Source organism: Impatiens glandulifera, chromosome 6, assembly GCF_907164915.1.
Source record: "Impatiens glandulifera chromosome 6, dImpGla2.1, whole genome shotgun sequence".
NCBI lineage: Eukaryota > Viridiplantae > Streptophyta > Magnoliopsida > Ericales > Balsaminaceae > Impatiens > Impatiens glandulifera.
Window position 1 is genome coordinate 10,244,167 of NC_061867.1, and position 17,575 is coordinate 10,261,741.

At 35.6% G+C, this 17,575-nt stretch overlaps 2 protein-coding genes across 2 annotated transcripts; one reads left to right on the forward strand and one right to left on the reverse strand.

Annotated features, from left to right (window-relative positions):
- Nucleotides 1–218: 218 nt before the first annotated feature.
- LOC124941468 (NADH-cytochrome b5 reductase-like protein) lies at nucleotides 219–4,446 on the reverse strand. Its single transcript, XM_047481802.1, has 13 exons — nucleotides 4,204–4,446; nucleotides 3,851–3,893; nucleotides 3,555–3,630; nucleotides 3,082–3,141; nucleotides 2,310–2,360; nucleotides 2,127–2,181; nucleotides 1,973–2,043; nucleotides 1,837–1,888; nucleotides 1,673–1,750; nucleotides 1,372–1,461; nucleotides 1,146–1,259; nucleotides 984–1,052; nucleotides 219–509 (listed from the first exon to the last, which is right to left on the reverse strand). Exons 1-13 carry the CDS (start codon nucleotides 4,372–4,374, stop codon nucleotides 453–455), a joined length of 987 nt encoding a protein of 328 aa, XP_047337758.1. The 5' UTR covers nucleotides 4,375–4,446; the 3' UTR covers nucleotides 219–452.
- A 6,944-nt stretch (nucleotides 4,447–11,390) lies between these two features.
- Nucleotides 11,391–13,865, forward strand: LOC124942624 (protein arginine N-methyltransferase PRMT10-like). Its single transcript, XM_047483161.1, has 7 exons — nucleotides 11,391–11,604; nucleotides 11,683–11,875; nucleotides 11,962–12,067; nucleotides 12,149–12,338; nucleotides 13,050–13,238; nucleotides 13,330–13,413; nucleotides 13,525–13,865. Exons 1-7 carry the CDS (start codon nucleotides 11,425–11,427, stop codon nucleotides 13,684–13,686), a joined length of 1,104 nt encoding a protein of 367 aa, XP_047339117.1. The 5' UTR covers nucleotides 11,391–11,424; the 3' UTR covers nucleotides 13,687–13,865.
- The last annotated feature ends 3,710 nt before the right edge of the window (nucleotides 13,866–17,575 follow it).

Sequence of the window (17,575 nt, forward strand, 5' to 3'; positions counted from 1 at the left end):
TCAGTCTAGGCAGGTACCATAAACTTTATTTTTGTAAGGGACAAAACCATTTCATTGATTTAAAATTGTGCAAAGATCTCAAAAACAAAAATAGTAAAAACTCATAAGAAAAATGTTTTGGTACAAAGGATAAGATTTGTGATAAGTTCTTCAATTAAAACTTGAAAAACATCAAATTATCACTAACAATTGTGATAGTCAAAGAAGAAATCAAACATTTATAAATTGGGAGAACAAATTGAATATGGTAACTCTCTGAGTTGAAGGATTAAAAGTGGTGATAATGGTCACAAACCAAACTTATTGTTTGGATGTTTGTTTATACAATTGATAAACAACAAGCTATCAACCAAACACAACAAGATCTGAAGTTGGGTAGAAGCAATCATCTATCTCTACCAAGTTCAATTATTTATTCAGGCGCCAAATTGTACCCGAATTGAAAACTATGATCAAAACTTGTAAACCATCTGCTCGCCATACCCGAGTTCCTTCAAAACCCCAGAAACCTGCCCAAAACAAAAACCAAACCAAACAGATGGATCATGTCAAGAACCAGTCTGTCTTAGTCACCAGCAGAAATTTGAGTTATCTTAAAACCTTGTTGGATGTCAAGTTATTTGAGATTAATTTAAATAACTCCCTCTCTAATCAACAATCTACTCATTAATCGCATCATTTGCGATTTGATCCGTCAATAAGCAGTTGGATTAAGCCACAATCAGAAATTTGAGTTATCTTTAAGGCATTGTTTATGTGGTTATTTGATATTGATTTCAAATAAGTCATTATCTAATTAACAATCTACCGATCGCATTACACAAATCATCAATCAAAATACTCTTTCAATAATACTTTTATACCCCTAATGTTTTTTTATCCTAATAACCTGATTTTCAATAACATACATTAAACTAACCACTTAGTTAGTTGGTTATTCAAATAACTTGAGATTAAATAAGGAAAAATATATGTATAAATACCTCTCCTTGTGAATAGTCTTTTGCCTTGTTACCAGATATATGGTTCATCATTCCTGGAGGACCGCATACCTTAAGAAAGAAGAAGCAGGTTGTTGTTATAATATATAAGAGTTTGAATCACAGTTCAAATTTCTTTTTCAATATTTAGTCTTTTGAACTTACAAGGATAAGAGTGTCCTCGCTTGGACCAGGCAAACCCTTCAAAACCATCTCCTTCGATACGAAACCTTTTCCACCACTCCAATCCTTTGATGGATTATCAACTGTATAATATACCTGGATTTAAAATAAAAAAATTGGAATCAGGTTAGGAGAACTTCTTATTTTGATCAATAAACATAAATTTGATGAATTATATTCTTAAAATGTTTGGGGAAGGAAATATAACCTTAAAATTTGGATGTTTGGCTGCAAGTACATCAAGCTTGTTCTTCAATAAAATATCATCAGGAGAAACGTTGCAATAGATCAAGGAAACCTTCATTCCGAAAAAAGAAAAACAAAAGGTTAGACAACAGTATAGATGAATTATTTATTTTTTTGTGAACAGGGTTTATTCTCTCCCAGGGGTGGCTAGCATGACTCCACATAGTCATGGCCTCCCTTTAAATCATAGGGTTCTTAGTGAGAATCAAATCTGAGATTTAATTTAGTTGAGGTGAAAGCGGTTTACAAATATGAAAGTTCACCTGGGTGTTATCATCCGGGTTTTTCAGAATAGCCTCAGCTATTTGAAGCATTGGAGTAATGCCTGAACCACCTGCAATCTGGAAGAGAAACCAAACAGAAGAAATATGAAAACGAGAAATTTCTATCTATTTTGAAACTGAGTCATTTCACCCATTTCCCTTACCATGCCGATGTGCTTTTTCATATTGGGTGAGTATCTGAGCTTTTCGATTGGTCTGTAAGATGCCCAAATTGTAAATAAATAATAGACACAAAATACACATATTTTTATCCATCTGTTCATGCCAAAAGCTTTTTACCCTTTTACTTCTACTGTATCGCCCAGTTTTAAGCTATTGAAATGTTGACTCATCTTCCCTTCTGGGTAAACCTACAACAGATTACAACTAAAGATCAAGTACGACATCTTGGCAGAGAGAAGCAATCATGGACAAAATATTTAAAAAGGAATACCTTAATTAGTAAGTCAAAATATCCATTTAGCTCAGGATCTGATATAGGTGTGTAACTGTAAGCAGATTAGAGCAGAGATTTTCAGTTAATAAAGCACAAATTGTTGATAATATCTCTTTAATCAACTAAGCATTAAAGGTTTAGTCTACACATCCTAGGTTAAACTGAGAAAGAAACACTCACGGTCGAACAGCGTATTTTGTTTTCCCTTCAGCGTCCTGTCCTACTGGAGCCCTGAAAGCAATAAATGAAAGAGAATACATAACATATATCTCAAATAGCTTTACCAAGAACAAGCTATTTTGCAAAAGGAAATTGACATCCTTCTGCAAGTAACTAGAAAATTGTAGTGGTAGTAGAATATATTAGTAATAATACAAGGGTAGTATAGTAATTGGTAGAGTAAGTTAGTATGTTAGTAGCCTATAAATAGTAGAGTATGTAAAACTATTTGGAGTAATGAATGAAATATTATTGAATCTGGTTTTATCTCCATTCTCCTCCCAAAGGCTTAGAAAATTCTTCATCTCAACTACATTTCTTCTACAAATCCTTCTAGGCAGGTTACGTGTAATGTGCTAGATGAAATCGGAGATAACACCATCTTAATCTTCCAAATACACACAGAATACGGATGAGAATTGTCAAATAGCAATGAGAGATGAGTAAACAGATTGAAAAAGGATGAGCAACAGAGGAACATAGATGAGACCCCAGATTGATTGAGAGGAGAAGATAAATGCCCTGCGGCTACAAGATTACTCACAAATTCATTCACATCCAAACCCTCTCCCCCCTTTAGCTTAAACAGTAAAACCTTAACCAACAATGCAAATGGGCCAGCTGACCAAAAGAGATAAAATTAAAACAGAAATGTAAATAGCCTAATAATTATCTACTTTGCATATCACCCTAAGAATGACACATGACAGTTCATAACAGAAATTAAACGCACCTTGTCAGAAGGCATGAGGCGATATCTAGACCCAACTTAGCAGAAGGATCAAAAGAAAACCTGTGATTTGATAAGAGGGAAAGAATAGTTAAAACGAAAACACTAACTTAAGCATTGTTACATAAATGAATATGAAATATCATAAAATATAGGCTTTCAATGTGTTTTTAGGTACTATTCATCAGATTAAGTGTATATAAAGTTAAATTTAAAGTGATTAGCCGAATTCCGTTATCAGCATAACAAAAGAAAATGAGCCGAATCTATTCAAAACTAAGTATTGAATGCATTTATCAGTAATAAAAATATCATTCATTTATGTCTTTCCTCTTTTCTTTTACATGAACTTCATTATCCCTTTGCATTTTACGATGAGACATATCATTACATACTGCTTCTTGGTTTCAAGTGCTAATAAAGCACAATATGCATATCAATAACAATTCTATAAATAACTGAAAACAGGAGATAACCTGAATAGATGAGTATTATGGCTGACTTTTGCCCTTTCTTGAAGCTTAAACTCAACCCATTTATCAGGATTGAGAGCTGATAACATAGAAAATAAATAATCACATCAGCATAGTTTCTCACAAGATAGCAAAAGATAAAGTAAGTTATAGGAGAAAGCTAAACAAAATCAAAACATTTCATTTTGTTTCGTGATTTTCACAAATCGAACTTTAATATCGAACATTAAGTACAAAATTGACTTCATATCCAGTCCTATGCACATATCAAAAGGAGTGAATAACAAAAAGTGACCCACCAGTTCTCACACCAGTTTCTTCATTTATTTGATCCAAATGCACCTGTTTATAAGAAATCATTTCCAATTTAGTATCAACTACCATGAATTTCAAATACTACAACATAATAATAAATGTTAATCACTGCAACTCTAGATTTTTTAAACAGACAACAGAAAATGACAATAACCCGATAACCCAATAACTCAAACCATTAACTTCAACCCAAATTCACGTCAGAAGATGCAACTAGTCAAGAACAACAAAAAATCTAATCTTGTTCACAAGTTACAAATCAAAAACGGTTGTTGAAATATTAGCTCATAAAACAACGAATCAGACATGGGATGATGGAAAAAGAAGGAAATATTACCAAATTTTGGGAAGAGTTGTAGTAAAAGAACGATGCTCCGGCTGAAATCGCGGCAATCGCTCCAAATGGAATACCGAAAGTGGAGGTGGCGGCTGACTTTGATTGGCCGTGAAATGTGCGGGTGAATGCGATCGGCGCTGCTCTAGCTAGACGCTTGAAGAATAAAACCATTTTGATGGGTTAAGGGATCAGTCGGAGAAGAAGATTTGAGTTGCCCAAATGATCGGAGTTTTTCAGTGCTGCTGTAAGAATCATTAAAATACAGGCATACCTTCTTCTACTTTTTTTTTCTGAAATAATTCAAATAAGCCTCAGAAGTTTTAGATTTTATCCAAATCAAACCCTAGAAAGTTTATGGGAAAAAGATTGAATATTTTGTTTTAATAAAGATTAAAAATTGAATTTATTTTAAAATAGTTATTGATTAACCTCAAAGTATTATTCTTTTTTTTAAGTAGAAATTAAACATTTCATCTTAGCTGAAATTATTGTGAATTGAGCTTTAAGGGTAAACCATAAATTATTTCATGCCAACATATTATGGAAATTCGACATAATCGAATTCCGTTTTGTTTTATTATATTAAAATTTTAATATATAAATATATTATTAAGGGATAATAGTTTAGAATTCTTTTAAAAATATCTAAATATACATAGTTTTAATTGAATTGTTTTGTTACATCTATTTTTGTTTTCGTTAATTTGAGTTAAAAATATGCCTAGTGTCACAGCCCATTTGTGGGAGGGTCAATCAAGAGGAGTAGATGTCTCAAATCCAAGAAGTGAGAAGAGTGGAGAAACAACCAAAGAAGACTTAACCAAAACCACACTCAATCTTAAAGTCTTATCCACACTCCACATACCCATCATTAATGCATTTAATGCTTTCTCCTTACCCACCCCCACCTATCCATCATTAATGCATTTAATGCTTTACTTGTAATTTACACAATCTCCTTTAAATACATGTAGTCACACCTTCTAAAGTTGTTGTTGAATACCATTCTTATTCTCAAAGCTTTGTTTCTCTATCTAAGTATTCTTGCATTGAGTTTTCTTGTTTCAAAAAGGCTTACTAAGTTAGAATATCTTCGATCTAACTTAGTGCCACACGGATCTACTTTTAGCCTGTGACAAGTGGTATCAGAGCCAAGTTGTGCTTCCGCACTCAAGTTGCAAGAGATGGATTCGAGTGCCAACGTCACGAAGGTTCCGATCGTCGAACTAGCGGACAAAGTGCCTAGGAGGGGCAAGTCCGTCGAGAGAAGTGTTGTCATGGAAGCTCGGGTGACCCGGCTTGAGGAAGGCATTAGCGAGCACCAAGAAGCTCTCGAAGTTTTTAACACGGTGACCGATAGAGTGAAGGTACTCGATGAGGAAGGTGAAAAGATGGAGAACGAAATCATGGGAATCATCAACAACTCGAAGCATAGCATTCGAGAGGAAGTGCTTGGGATGGTTCGAGTGAATGTTGATGATATCCGGAATGAGGTATTTGAAGCAATCCGTGGAGAAGTCCAAGGCATGATCGATGCCTTCCAAAGGGAAATAAGGGGGAGGATCGAAGGCTTGGAGGGGCGGATTGGGTGGAATGGAGGAGGGGAACTTCGAGGTGCGGCACCTCATCGAATTGATGTTCCCAAACCAACTTCATTCAAAGGCTCAAGGAGCGCAAGAGAAGTGGACGACTTCCTATGGAATATGGAGAGGTATTTTAAGGCATCCAACATACTTGACGATCGCATCAAGTTGCAAACGACGCCATTTTTCTTGATAGATATGGCATTGTTGTGGTGGAGGAGACGTGAAGCTGACATTGAACGAGGTACGTTACGAATGGAAACATGGGTGGATTTCAAGACCGAGTTCAAACGTCAATTCTTTCCCGAAAACGCGGATTTCGAAGATCGAAAGCGTTTAAGCTAACTTACACTCTCCCAATCCATAAAGGAGTATGTGAGAGAGTTCCAAGAGTTGATGCTAGAGTTACCCAGTCTCACCGAACAAGAGGCACTATTCACCTTTGTCAATGACCTAAAGATGTGGGCGTAGTTAGAACTACAAAGGGCGAAAGTGCAGAACGTCTCGGAGGCAATTGCGATTGTAGAAAGGCTGATTGAGCTTAAAACGTCTGTGGATAGACCAAAGTTCAATAAGGACAACAAGGAGAAAGGCGGGGGAGACCGCCAACCCAATAAGTGGCAACCAAACAGCAATCCTGGAAGGCAAGCCGACGAAACGGGTAAGCCTAGAACTTGTCATATTTGTGGTGCCACCAATCACCTCAAGTTCATGTGTCCTTTCAAAGGGAAGAAAGTCGCGGCAGTTCAAGGAGCCGACTCTTCCGATGATGAAGAAAGGGCTCAACTGAGATCTTTAAGGTTTCTCAATACTGTTAAGACTAGCGTTGTTGAGCTAATTAAAGGAACAAAGAGGGGTTCAATGTTTGTTGAGGCGATAATCGAAGGAAAGCGTGTGAAAGCCCTTGTCGATACTAAGGCAACCCACAACTTCATGCGTGAAGGAGTGGCTAAGGCGCTTGGCCTCCACATCAACCAATCAAGGGGGACCATCAAGTCCGTGAACACGAAAGCCAAGCCGGTGACCGGTGAAGCTGAGGAAGTGAAAATCCAAATCGGAGACTGGAGCGGAAATATTTCCTTTTCAGTAATCCCCCTTGACGATTACGACGTAGTACTAGGACTACGATGGTTCGATCAGGTACGTGCGTGCATAATTCCCTATTCTGATTCGTTGGTCATCTTGGATCACGAGAAAACTAGTGCCATACCGGTTAGAAGGGAACTAGACGAAATGGTAATGTTATCGACTATACAATTTAACCGAGGCCTCCATCGAGGTGAAGAGACTTTTGTCGCTTTCGTTGTGATGGAAGATGAGGACGATTCTAAGGTGGGAGTAGAAGTGCCCAAAGAAGTCCAAGAAGTGTTGGAGGAGTTCAAAGACACGATGCTTAACGAACTCCCAAGGAAATTACCGCCAAAAAGGGACGTGGACCATAAAATCGAGTTAGTGACAGACGCATTGCCACTATCTCGAACGCCTTATAGAATGTCACCTCCCGAGCTAAAGGAGTTGCAGAAACAATTGAAAGAGTTGCTTGATGTAGGAATGATCCAACCATCCAAATCGCCCTACGGTGCTCTAGTGTTATTCCAAAAGAAGCATGATGGGTCATTAAGGATGTGTGTAGATTACCGGGCGTTGAACAAGTTGACCGTTCGAAACAAGTATCCGATCCCGATTGTTGGTGAGTTGTTCGATCAACTTGGAGGAGCCAAGTAGTTCTCAAAGATCGATTTACGGTCCGGATATTGGCAAGTGAGGATTGTAAAAGGGGATGAGACGAAGACCACCATGGTTACAAGGTATGGATCTTATGAATTCCTTGTCATGCCTTTTGGTCTTACGAATGCACCAGCCACATTCTGCACCCTTATGAACAAGGTCTTCCACTCTTACTTAGATAAGTTTGTGGTAGTTTACCTTGACGATATTGTCGTATACTCGTCCACCTTGCATGAACATGTGGAGCATTTGAGATTGGTTCTCCAAACCTTGCGAGAGAATGAGTTATACGCCAAATGGGAGAAATGCTCGTTTGCCCAAGATCAAGTGATGTTTCTTGGTCATCGAGTGAAGTCAGGGTGCATTATGATGGATGAGGTCAAGGTCAAAGCCATTCAAGAATGGGAAGCGCCTAAAACCGTACCTCAACTTCGTTCATTCCTTAGTTTAGTGAATTACTACTGCAAGTTCATCACAGGATACTCAAAAATAGTTGCTCCCTTGACCGACCTTTTGAAGAAAGACCGATCATGGAGGTGGGATGAAAAGTGTTTGGAAGCCTTCGAGGGACTCAAGGCCAAAGTCACCAAACAACCGGTGTTAGCACTACTGGACAATGCCAAAGAGTACGAGGTACAGACCGATGCATCTGACTTTGCCATTGGAGGTGTGTTGATGCAAGAGGGGCATCCTATTGCATATGAAAGCCGGAAGTTAAACGATACGGAGCGGCGATACACGGTCCATGAGAAAGAGATGACGGCAGTTGTACATTGCTTACGTACATGGATGCACTATTTGCTTGGAAGCAGATTCATGGTACGGACCGACAACGTAGCCACTAGTTACTTCCAAACGCAAAAGAAACTAACTCCCAAGCAAGCTAGGTGGCAAGAATTCCTAGCCGAGTTCGATTACACATTGAAGTACAAACCGGGAGTTACCAATCGTGTAGTCGACGCTTTAATCCGCAAGGCGGAGTTGGCCGCCATTAGTCAATCGAAGACCAACATAAGGGAACGCATACGGGAGGGCCTAAAGAAAGACCCCAATGCATTGAGACTCATGGAGTTTGCTCAAAACGGCAAGACTCGAAGATTTTGGGTCGACGACGGATTATTCATAACTAAAGGAAACCGTGTGTTTGTACCCAAGTGGAGAAGTTTGTGTCACGACGTCTTAAATGAAAGTCATGATTCAAAATGGGCGGGTCACCCAAGAATGCACCGCACCATGGCGCTGATGGAGGAATCATATTATTGGCCCAAAATGCGGGATGACATGGAAGCTTATGTACGGACTTGTCTTATTTGCCAACAAGACAAGATCGAACAACGTCAACCAGGCGGTTTGCTCCAACCATTACTAGTACCGGAACATCAATTTGAAAGCATCTCGATGGATTATATCACAACACTACCCAAGTCCGATGGGTACGGGTCAATCATAGTGGTGGTTGATCGCTTTTCTAAGTATGGAACTTTTATTCCGGCACCATCCGACGTCACGGCTGTCGATACAGCCAAGTTGTTCTTGAAACACATTGTGAAGCATTGGGGAGTACCAAAGACGATCGTCAGCGATAGAGATCCTCGCTTCACTGGGAAATTTTGGTTGGAGTTGTTCAAGTTGATGGGCACCAACTTAACATTCTCAACCAGCTTCCACCCACAAACCGATGGACAGACAGAAAGGGTCAATGCCTTGCTAGAATTATATCTGAGACACTACGTAAGCACCAACCAAAAGGACTGGAGCAGACTTCTAGATACGACACAGTTCTCATATAATTTGCAAAAGAGTGAATCAACTGGGCGCAGTCCGTTCGAACTAGCGACAGGGAGGCAACCAGCGACTCCGCAAAGTTTGGCGACCGATTATGCAGGTCAAAGCCCATCAGCCTATACATTTGCCAAATCCTTAAGAGAAGAGGCAGATCTTGCTCGAGCGTCCTTAGATAAGGCCTCCAAGAAAATGAAGAAGTGGGCGGACCTAAAAAGGCGGGCAGTTGAATTCGAGGTGGGGGACAAAGTAATGGTGAAGTTACTTCCACAACAATTCAAGTCTCTACGATTTGTGCACAAGGGGCTTGTACGTAGATACAAAGGACCATTCACAATCGAGGCACGCGTGGGAAAGGTGGAATATCGATTGGAGTTGCCGCCCAAACTAAAGATCCATCCGGTATTCCACGTAAGTAAACTTAAACTATTTCACGAGGATACGGAAATGTAGAGAGGGGACAATCCAATCGAGCAGCAACGACCGTCACGACATCCTTCGACAAGGATATCACGGAAATTATATCGCATAGAGCAATTAAAAGAAGGGGTGTTCCCCCTTACGTCGAATACTTTGTACGATAGAAGGACTTTCCCGATGCCGAGAGTAGCTGGGAAAAAGAAGACCATTTATGGCAATTCAAGAAAAAGATCGAAGAATACCGGTCCAAGGTCGAGCCGATGGCGGCCACGATTTAGGTGAGGGAGTATGTCACAGCCCATTTGTGGGAGGGCCAATCAAGAGGAGTAGAGGTCCACCAAGTCATGGCCCAAATCCAAGAAGGGAGAAGAGTGGAGAAACAATCAAACAAGACTTAACCAAAACCACACTCAATCTTAAAGTCTTATCCACATTGCACCTACCATCATTAATGCATTTAATGCTTTCTCCTTACCCACCCCCCACATGTCCATCATTAATGCATTTAATGTCCATCACATGTAGTCATACCTTGTAAAGTTGTTGTTGAATACAATTCTTATTCTCAAAGCTTTGTTTCTCTCTCTAAGTATTCTTGCATTGAGTTTTCTTGTTTCAAAAAGGCTTACTAAGTTAGAATATCTTCGATCTAACTTAGTGCCACACGGATCTACTTTTAGCCCGTGACACTAGGCTTCCTTCTATAGTGACATACCTATTTTTTATTTTCTCAATCTTATTATAAACAAAATCTGTTTTAAATGGCTTCTTTAGCTCAATTTTCAAAAGACCAAGAAATTCCCATTCGATAAACTATTTTGCTCCATTTTTAGATAACAATGTTCAAAAAGATGACGACGATGTTGTTGCTCGTATTTTTTATTGTTTATAGATAATTTTAGAGTATAATACAAACAAACAACATCTAAATACAAAAGAAACAATTATATAACAACATTGTCGTCGTCTTAGTCTACAACATCGTTATTTGTAAATTGAACGGAACAACTACGTCGTCGTTTGATAATGTAATTGAATAAAATCATCTCAAAATGAAAGTAAAAAATTTAGCCACAATAAATTTAAAAAAATAAAAGATGAATATGAATCTATCCTTATTTTTAATTCAATTAAAAATGTTATATATGTAAATTTAAACAAAATTTATTTATTTATTTATTATTATTTTTTTTTTTTTTGTATAAATACAATTTTAAATTCATAATTGATTTCATTGTAACCAATTCATATTATTATTTTTAAATAATTAAACCTATAATGGATTCTCTCCTATATCGAAGTACATCGATTTCCCTATCAGTGTTAAATTCAGTTGTTCGATGGGAGGTTTAAAATTGATTCTCTCCTATCAAAATACATCGGTTTCCCCCAAACCTCTCATCGCCAAATTGAGTTAGAAGAAAATATGGAATCATGGACCTGACACTTGACTGACTCTTTGTAAATTATCTAACCAATTTTATAACCGATTTCAATCCTAAAAGATTTTAGGAAAGTAACACGAATAGTTGCAAATAATTTATTATTGAAAAAAATAAATTATTTTGATCTATCTTAAATACTAAATGGTACAAATTAATTTTTTTTTATCATTACATCTAAATTACCTATATCTGCCCTAGAAGTGATTATTGATTAAACCACGGCCTCCATTTCTCCTTCTTGGCGCGCTCTTTCACTAAAAACTATGGACAGCGACCTCTCCTCCACCAGCAATGGCGAAATCATCGACAAAGCTGTTGATTTCGCCAACTATTTCTGCACTTACTCCTTCCTCTACCATCAGAAAGAGATGCTCTGCGACCGTGTTCGAATGAACGCTTATTACAACGCCGTTTTCGAGAACAAACATCATTTCCAAGGAAAGGTACTCTACTTTCACCAATTACTTCATACAGTTTGGCTCCAATTCCAATTCGTTTTCATATCAATTTGCTTCGTTCAGACTGTTCTGGACGTAGGCACAGGGAGTGGAATTCTTGCTATATGGGCTGGACAAGCCGGTGCAAGGAAAGTTTATGCTGTAGAAGCAACTACAATGGCGAATCATGCACGTGTGCTTGTTAATGCAAATAATCTTCAAGATGTGATTGAAGTGATTCAGGGTTCAATAGAAGATATCACCTTGCCAGAGAGAGGTTGTAATTTGTTAATTCTGTAAATCTTTTTGTGATTGTGTTAGGGTTTAGGAATAGTTTGATTAAATTGAACTATTGATTCACAGTTGATGTTATTATTTCGGAATGGATGGGACATTTTCTTCTCCGGGAATCCATGTTTGATTCAGTTATATATGCTCGAGATCGCTGGCTGAAGCCAACTGGTGTCATGTATGTTCTCTGTACTTTCAAATGTTTTGTATTATTAGCAAGTTTGTTTACTTATACAGCTTTTGAACTTTGTTCTTGAAGGTATCCTAGCCATGCTCAAATGTGGTGTGCACCTGTCAGATCAGACTTATGCGATGAGAAATCGAATGACTTTGAAGGAACTATGGCTGACTGGTACCATTTCATTGATGACACGAAATTCAATTATGGTGTTGATATGAGTATCTTGACAAATCCTTTCATTAAAGAGACTAAGAAATACTGTTTACAGGTTAGTAACTAATGTGTGTTTGATAAAACTGAAGTTTTAAGTGTTTCAAATACTGATTTTTATGTGTCAAGTTAGTTTAGTGTTACCAAATGAAAATATCTGAATTTTAAATACTTTATATATAAGTTGGTACTTAATGACTACTTTGCCTCATGCTCTAATACATATGTGGATGCGGGTTCCTATAAACACGGATAATTGAGAAATATGTCAGAATTGGTCAATCAAGTTTGAAGAAGTCACAAGTTTGAATATGTTTAAGACGCCTTAAAACCTTGTTGGATTGTTATTTGCTTGTTGCTTGTATTCCTTAGTTTGTTATGATGTTATTTCATTGATTTGTTGATTACTTTAAAAATCAAGTCTAAGGTTTGTCTAGCTTGATTCTTGAACTCATATTCATTTTGAGTTTTTTAATGAAATGACGTTAAATCGTTTTAAAAAAAAATAATTATATTACCAAGATAAGTCTTTAATAGCTTACTCGAATTAAGTCACATTTTTAGCTTAATTTGAATTGAATCTAATATAACTGATTTTAAATAAGCACTTATGCCTTGTTCGGTTATGGGTTATTTGATTGATGATTGGAACCCACATAGAACAAGGTCTTAATGATTTAGATTAAGTGATAAGTTGTGCTTCAATCAAACAAATATTGTTTAGAGCTTCTTTCGGTTAGTTCAAATGGTGTTGAATTTCTGTGTGTAGACATCGATGTGGTGCAACCTTCATCCAGATCAAGTTATAGGGTCACCTGCCATGATATTGGGGATCGATTGCTCAACAGTAACTGTAGCCGACATCATAAAATTTACTACTGTCTTTTCATCAATTATCATTAAAGAGGAGGACACAAGGCTATGTGGTTTTGCTGGATGGTTTGATGTTCATTTCCGAGTAAGATCACTTATCTTTATTTAACATTCATATTTTCATTATTCTTCTCTACATGATTTGAATAACTTATTCTATAAAAATGAAATTGCAGGGAAGTCGAGCAGATCCAGCTGCAAAAGTAATTGAGTTGACAACCGCTCCTAGTGAAGAAAATGGCACACATTGGGGCCAGCAGGTCAATACAAACTTCCTTTTTTTTTTAGCATATACACTCCGTTTAAGCATAACAACAAAAACACATAAAATGATTTGCTTTTGATTTGTCGGGTTGTGTTGATGAAAACAGTTGTTTCTATTGGACGAAGCAAAGAGTGTTAGCAAGGGTGATGAGTTATCTCTTACTCTCACATTGGAGCGATCAAAGGAGAATCATAGATTACTAGAAGTTCATCTTGCCTGTGGTATTGTTAAAAAGGTAGCCGTTGGCAAGAAATTTTACATAGAATGACAAAAAAAATACCCAAATTGAATGAAATAGAGGATACATCAGATCGGATATTGAATTACTGATTGTTTGTCGATTTTTCGACTTCTTTGAGATTTTCTTTTGGATTTCTCAATTTGGTGATTATGGATTAGTTATAAATCACCATTATGCTGCTATATAGATTTGTTTGTTTATAACAATGTCAAAGTATGCATTAAATAGATTTGTTTGTTTGTTTGTAAAATTGTGGATTTTATTTTAGAACGGTGTTATGTTTCTCATTCGAAGTGTGACTAATTCATGTGGGTTAAACACATGATCTACAAATACACTCAACAAATTTAATCAAACGAGCCGAATATGCCTTATAACGAGTTTGAATCCAGGACTCAAGAAAACTATGCATATTAACAAGACTCGAAACTAGAGAAAATCAAAATGTATAAAATAAAGTCTATTAAAATTAGAATAACTTTATGAGAACAATTCAGGTAAATTAATTAAATGTTTTGATTTTATAATTATACATAATTTTACACCAACAAAATGGAATTTTAATTATAAATTAAAAAGATATTTATTCAAATAGATTTGATTTTGAAATTATGATTTATTGTAATGTTGTTTATTTATTTTTTATTATTTAGATTAATTTAATATTTAATTGTATATATAACTAATATTATTTGAAAATAAATTTTAGGCAGTTAATTTTTTTATAGGTTTTGGAGTCAATTATAAGGACTACAAATTGAAAAAAAAGGTCTAGAGGTTTATTTTAAAATATAAAATAAGTGTAAGGCCTTATTCATTGGGTTTCTCGTTTATTAGGGTTTAGAGTAAACAAAACAATATATATATATATATAGAGGATAGAGAGAGGATAGAGAGAAACTATAACCCTAAAATCAGATAGCCGCCGCCGACTACCTAAAGATTACGCGATCGAATCGCGAAGAAGATCTTTGTGTTTCAATTCAAATGAGATTCAATCGGTTCGAATCGCGAGTTTCGATTCAAATGAGATTCAATCGGTTTGAATCGCGAAGAAGATCTTTGTGTTTCGATTCAAATGAGATTCAATCTGTTCGAATCGCGAAGAAGATCTTTGTGTTTCGATTCAAATGAGATTCAATCGGTTCGAAACGCGAAGAAGATCTTTGTGTTTCGATTCAAATGAGATTCAATCGGTTCGAATCGCGAAGATCTTTGTGCTTCGATTCAAATGAGATTCAATCGGTTCGAAACGCGAAGAAGATCTTTGTGTTTCGATTCAAAGGAGATTCAATCGGTTCGAATCGCGAAGAAGATCTTTGTGTTTCTATTCAAATGAGATTCAATCGGAGATGAGATAAAGCGGCAAACGAGCAAGATCATTTCTGTCAAAACGATGCCCTAGCTCGATCATAGATCTGCAAGGTATTGAAATTGAGGTACGTCTCTCATGAATCTGGATCTGTTATTTAAGTAATGTATATTTACTTATTTTCACTGCTTTTCAACTTTGATATATAGTAGGATTGATGACCATATTTAGTCATATTGATTACTTGTGTTTGATCTTATTTAGGATTGATTAGAATATGAAGAATTCATGCATATGTTCTTGTAGGTCTTTGAAAATCGAATTAGTTGTTGATGATCTTTACCCTGTTAAAACACATTTGAAATCATTACAATGCGTTTTAATTATGACTTTATTGTATTTTTATTGTTCACAATCATCGTCTCATACTTGTTAATTGGTGCTATCTGAATTGTATTATATTACATTTTGACAATTATAGAGGAATCCTTAATGAAAGATGATTCACTTTATGAATCAAACCATGTTAAATTTTCTTGTAGAAGTTCATAACAAGGAAGAATTACATGAATTTTGTTTTCTTAATGTTATTTCTATTTGAATATCATTCTTGATGTAATATTTACTCTTAATATTTTTAAAGTTGTTTCCTACACATTGCATACTAAAAATGGTCATATGATTGTTGACAATTTTAAAGTTGTGTTCTCTTTAAAAACAATAGTATGAAATTAAATTATATTAGAAATCAAGAACATTTTTAGTATGCACTGTGTGGTGATACAAATTTGGGAATAAGAAGAGTTAATGTTACGACATTACTGATATTCACATGGGATCGACTTATTGTAAACACAATTTTAATGAAGATTCTTTATGTACTTTTATTAATATGATCATATAATTTTGAAGGTATTCTTTAAATTTTATTACCTATTGTAATAATTATTGATTATTAGAAAATGAGATTTGTTAGACAAATAAAAATGCAATAATAACATATTAATAAATTATAGTGTTTTTAACACAATAATTATCATGATTAAATACTTTTGTTTTTGGAGGTTTAAGAATGGAAGTGGGATATATAGATTTTGCCCATACCCACTATTACAATGAATTTTAATTTGTATGAATGATTGTTTTCCTCTTAATAAGATATTCACAATTAGGTTTAGTTTTCAAAACATAGGGTAGACATTCTTTTTTTATAGTCCAATTTAAATTATTAATAATTTTAGACTATTTTTGAGAAATAAAATAAAACGAGCAAAAGCTAAACGAGATTTAAGTCAATTTGTGGTTAAAAAGGAAAGAGACTCCTTATTTTCCATAACTCTAGCCTTCACCCTCTCATTATTCTCAAATAATTTTAACCTTGTTTCTCTCTTTTGTTGAACTCCCTGATGATGAAAATTCAAGTGGTCGCCACCTTTGCTCATCCCTTTCGATAAGAATGACTAAGAGTCGATCTTATCTTATCCCTTATGATAAGAATGACGAAGAGTCGATCTTATCCCTTACGATAAGAATGACGAAGAATCGATCTTATCCCTTACGATAAGAACGATGAAGAGTTGGATCTTATCCCTTACGATAAAAACAACGAAGAGTCGGATCTTATCCCTTACGATAAGAACGACGAAGAGTCGATCTTTATCCCTTACGATAAAATCTACGAACGTTGCGCCTTATTCAATGTGGAACCTGCCAAGGAAGATCGAAAAAGACAACTCTTTAATTGTCTTCGGCTGAAATTAAAGACTTTAAAGTTAGATCTCTACCTTAATTTGAAAGGTTACCTTAATTTGAATGGTTAGTTGAAATTGAGACTTTTTGAAAAATTTTAGTCGGTTAAAGAGTCTTTATAAGGTCTTTTATAGGCTGTCTAACTGACTTTGGATTTTTGAGAAGTCTCAGCTGACTCTCAGCTGACTGATCAGATTAAAGGTTGAGATGTAGCCTTTGAGTTTTTTATATCGACCAAAGGGCATAAAAGAGTTTTGTCTTCTTTTTTCTTTGTGGATGTTCTTATCTCCTTAGCCGGGGACGTGGATCTGACAAAGGCGCATTGTTCGTCGATCTCTAAGTCGTCTTGTGAAAAAGATTAGTAGATGCGGAGTGAATGCTAAAGTTATGGGAAAATGAGTTTGTCTCTCCCTTTTTAACTAGCCCCATTTATTTATGTTGTTAGAGCATCCCATCCTTGTACTATACATATGTACAAATATGTGTTACAACAATTGTGGTCCCACCATCCACATCATCTAATTCATACAATATTTTTTAATTCAATAATTCAAGTAATCTTGTATTATTTTTAATTATATTAATTTATTTAAATTAATAAAACTAATATTTATAAAAAAAATAATATAACGGTCATATTTTGAAAAAACGGTCATATTTTAAAAAACGATCATTTTTTTAAATAAAAAATTAAAAAAAAATCACATGTTAATTTTTTAGAACAAACGGTCATATTTATTTTTAAATGTTTATTTTTTAAAAATTTTAAATGTTTATTTTTTAAAAATTTTAAATGTTTATTTTTTTTTGCATAAAAAAGTGGGGTGGGATAATTTATTTTGGCTTTTTCTTTTG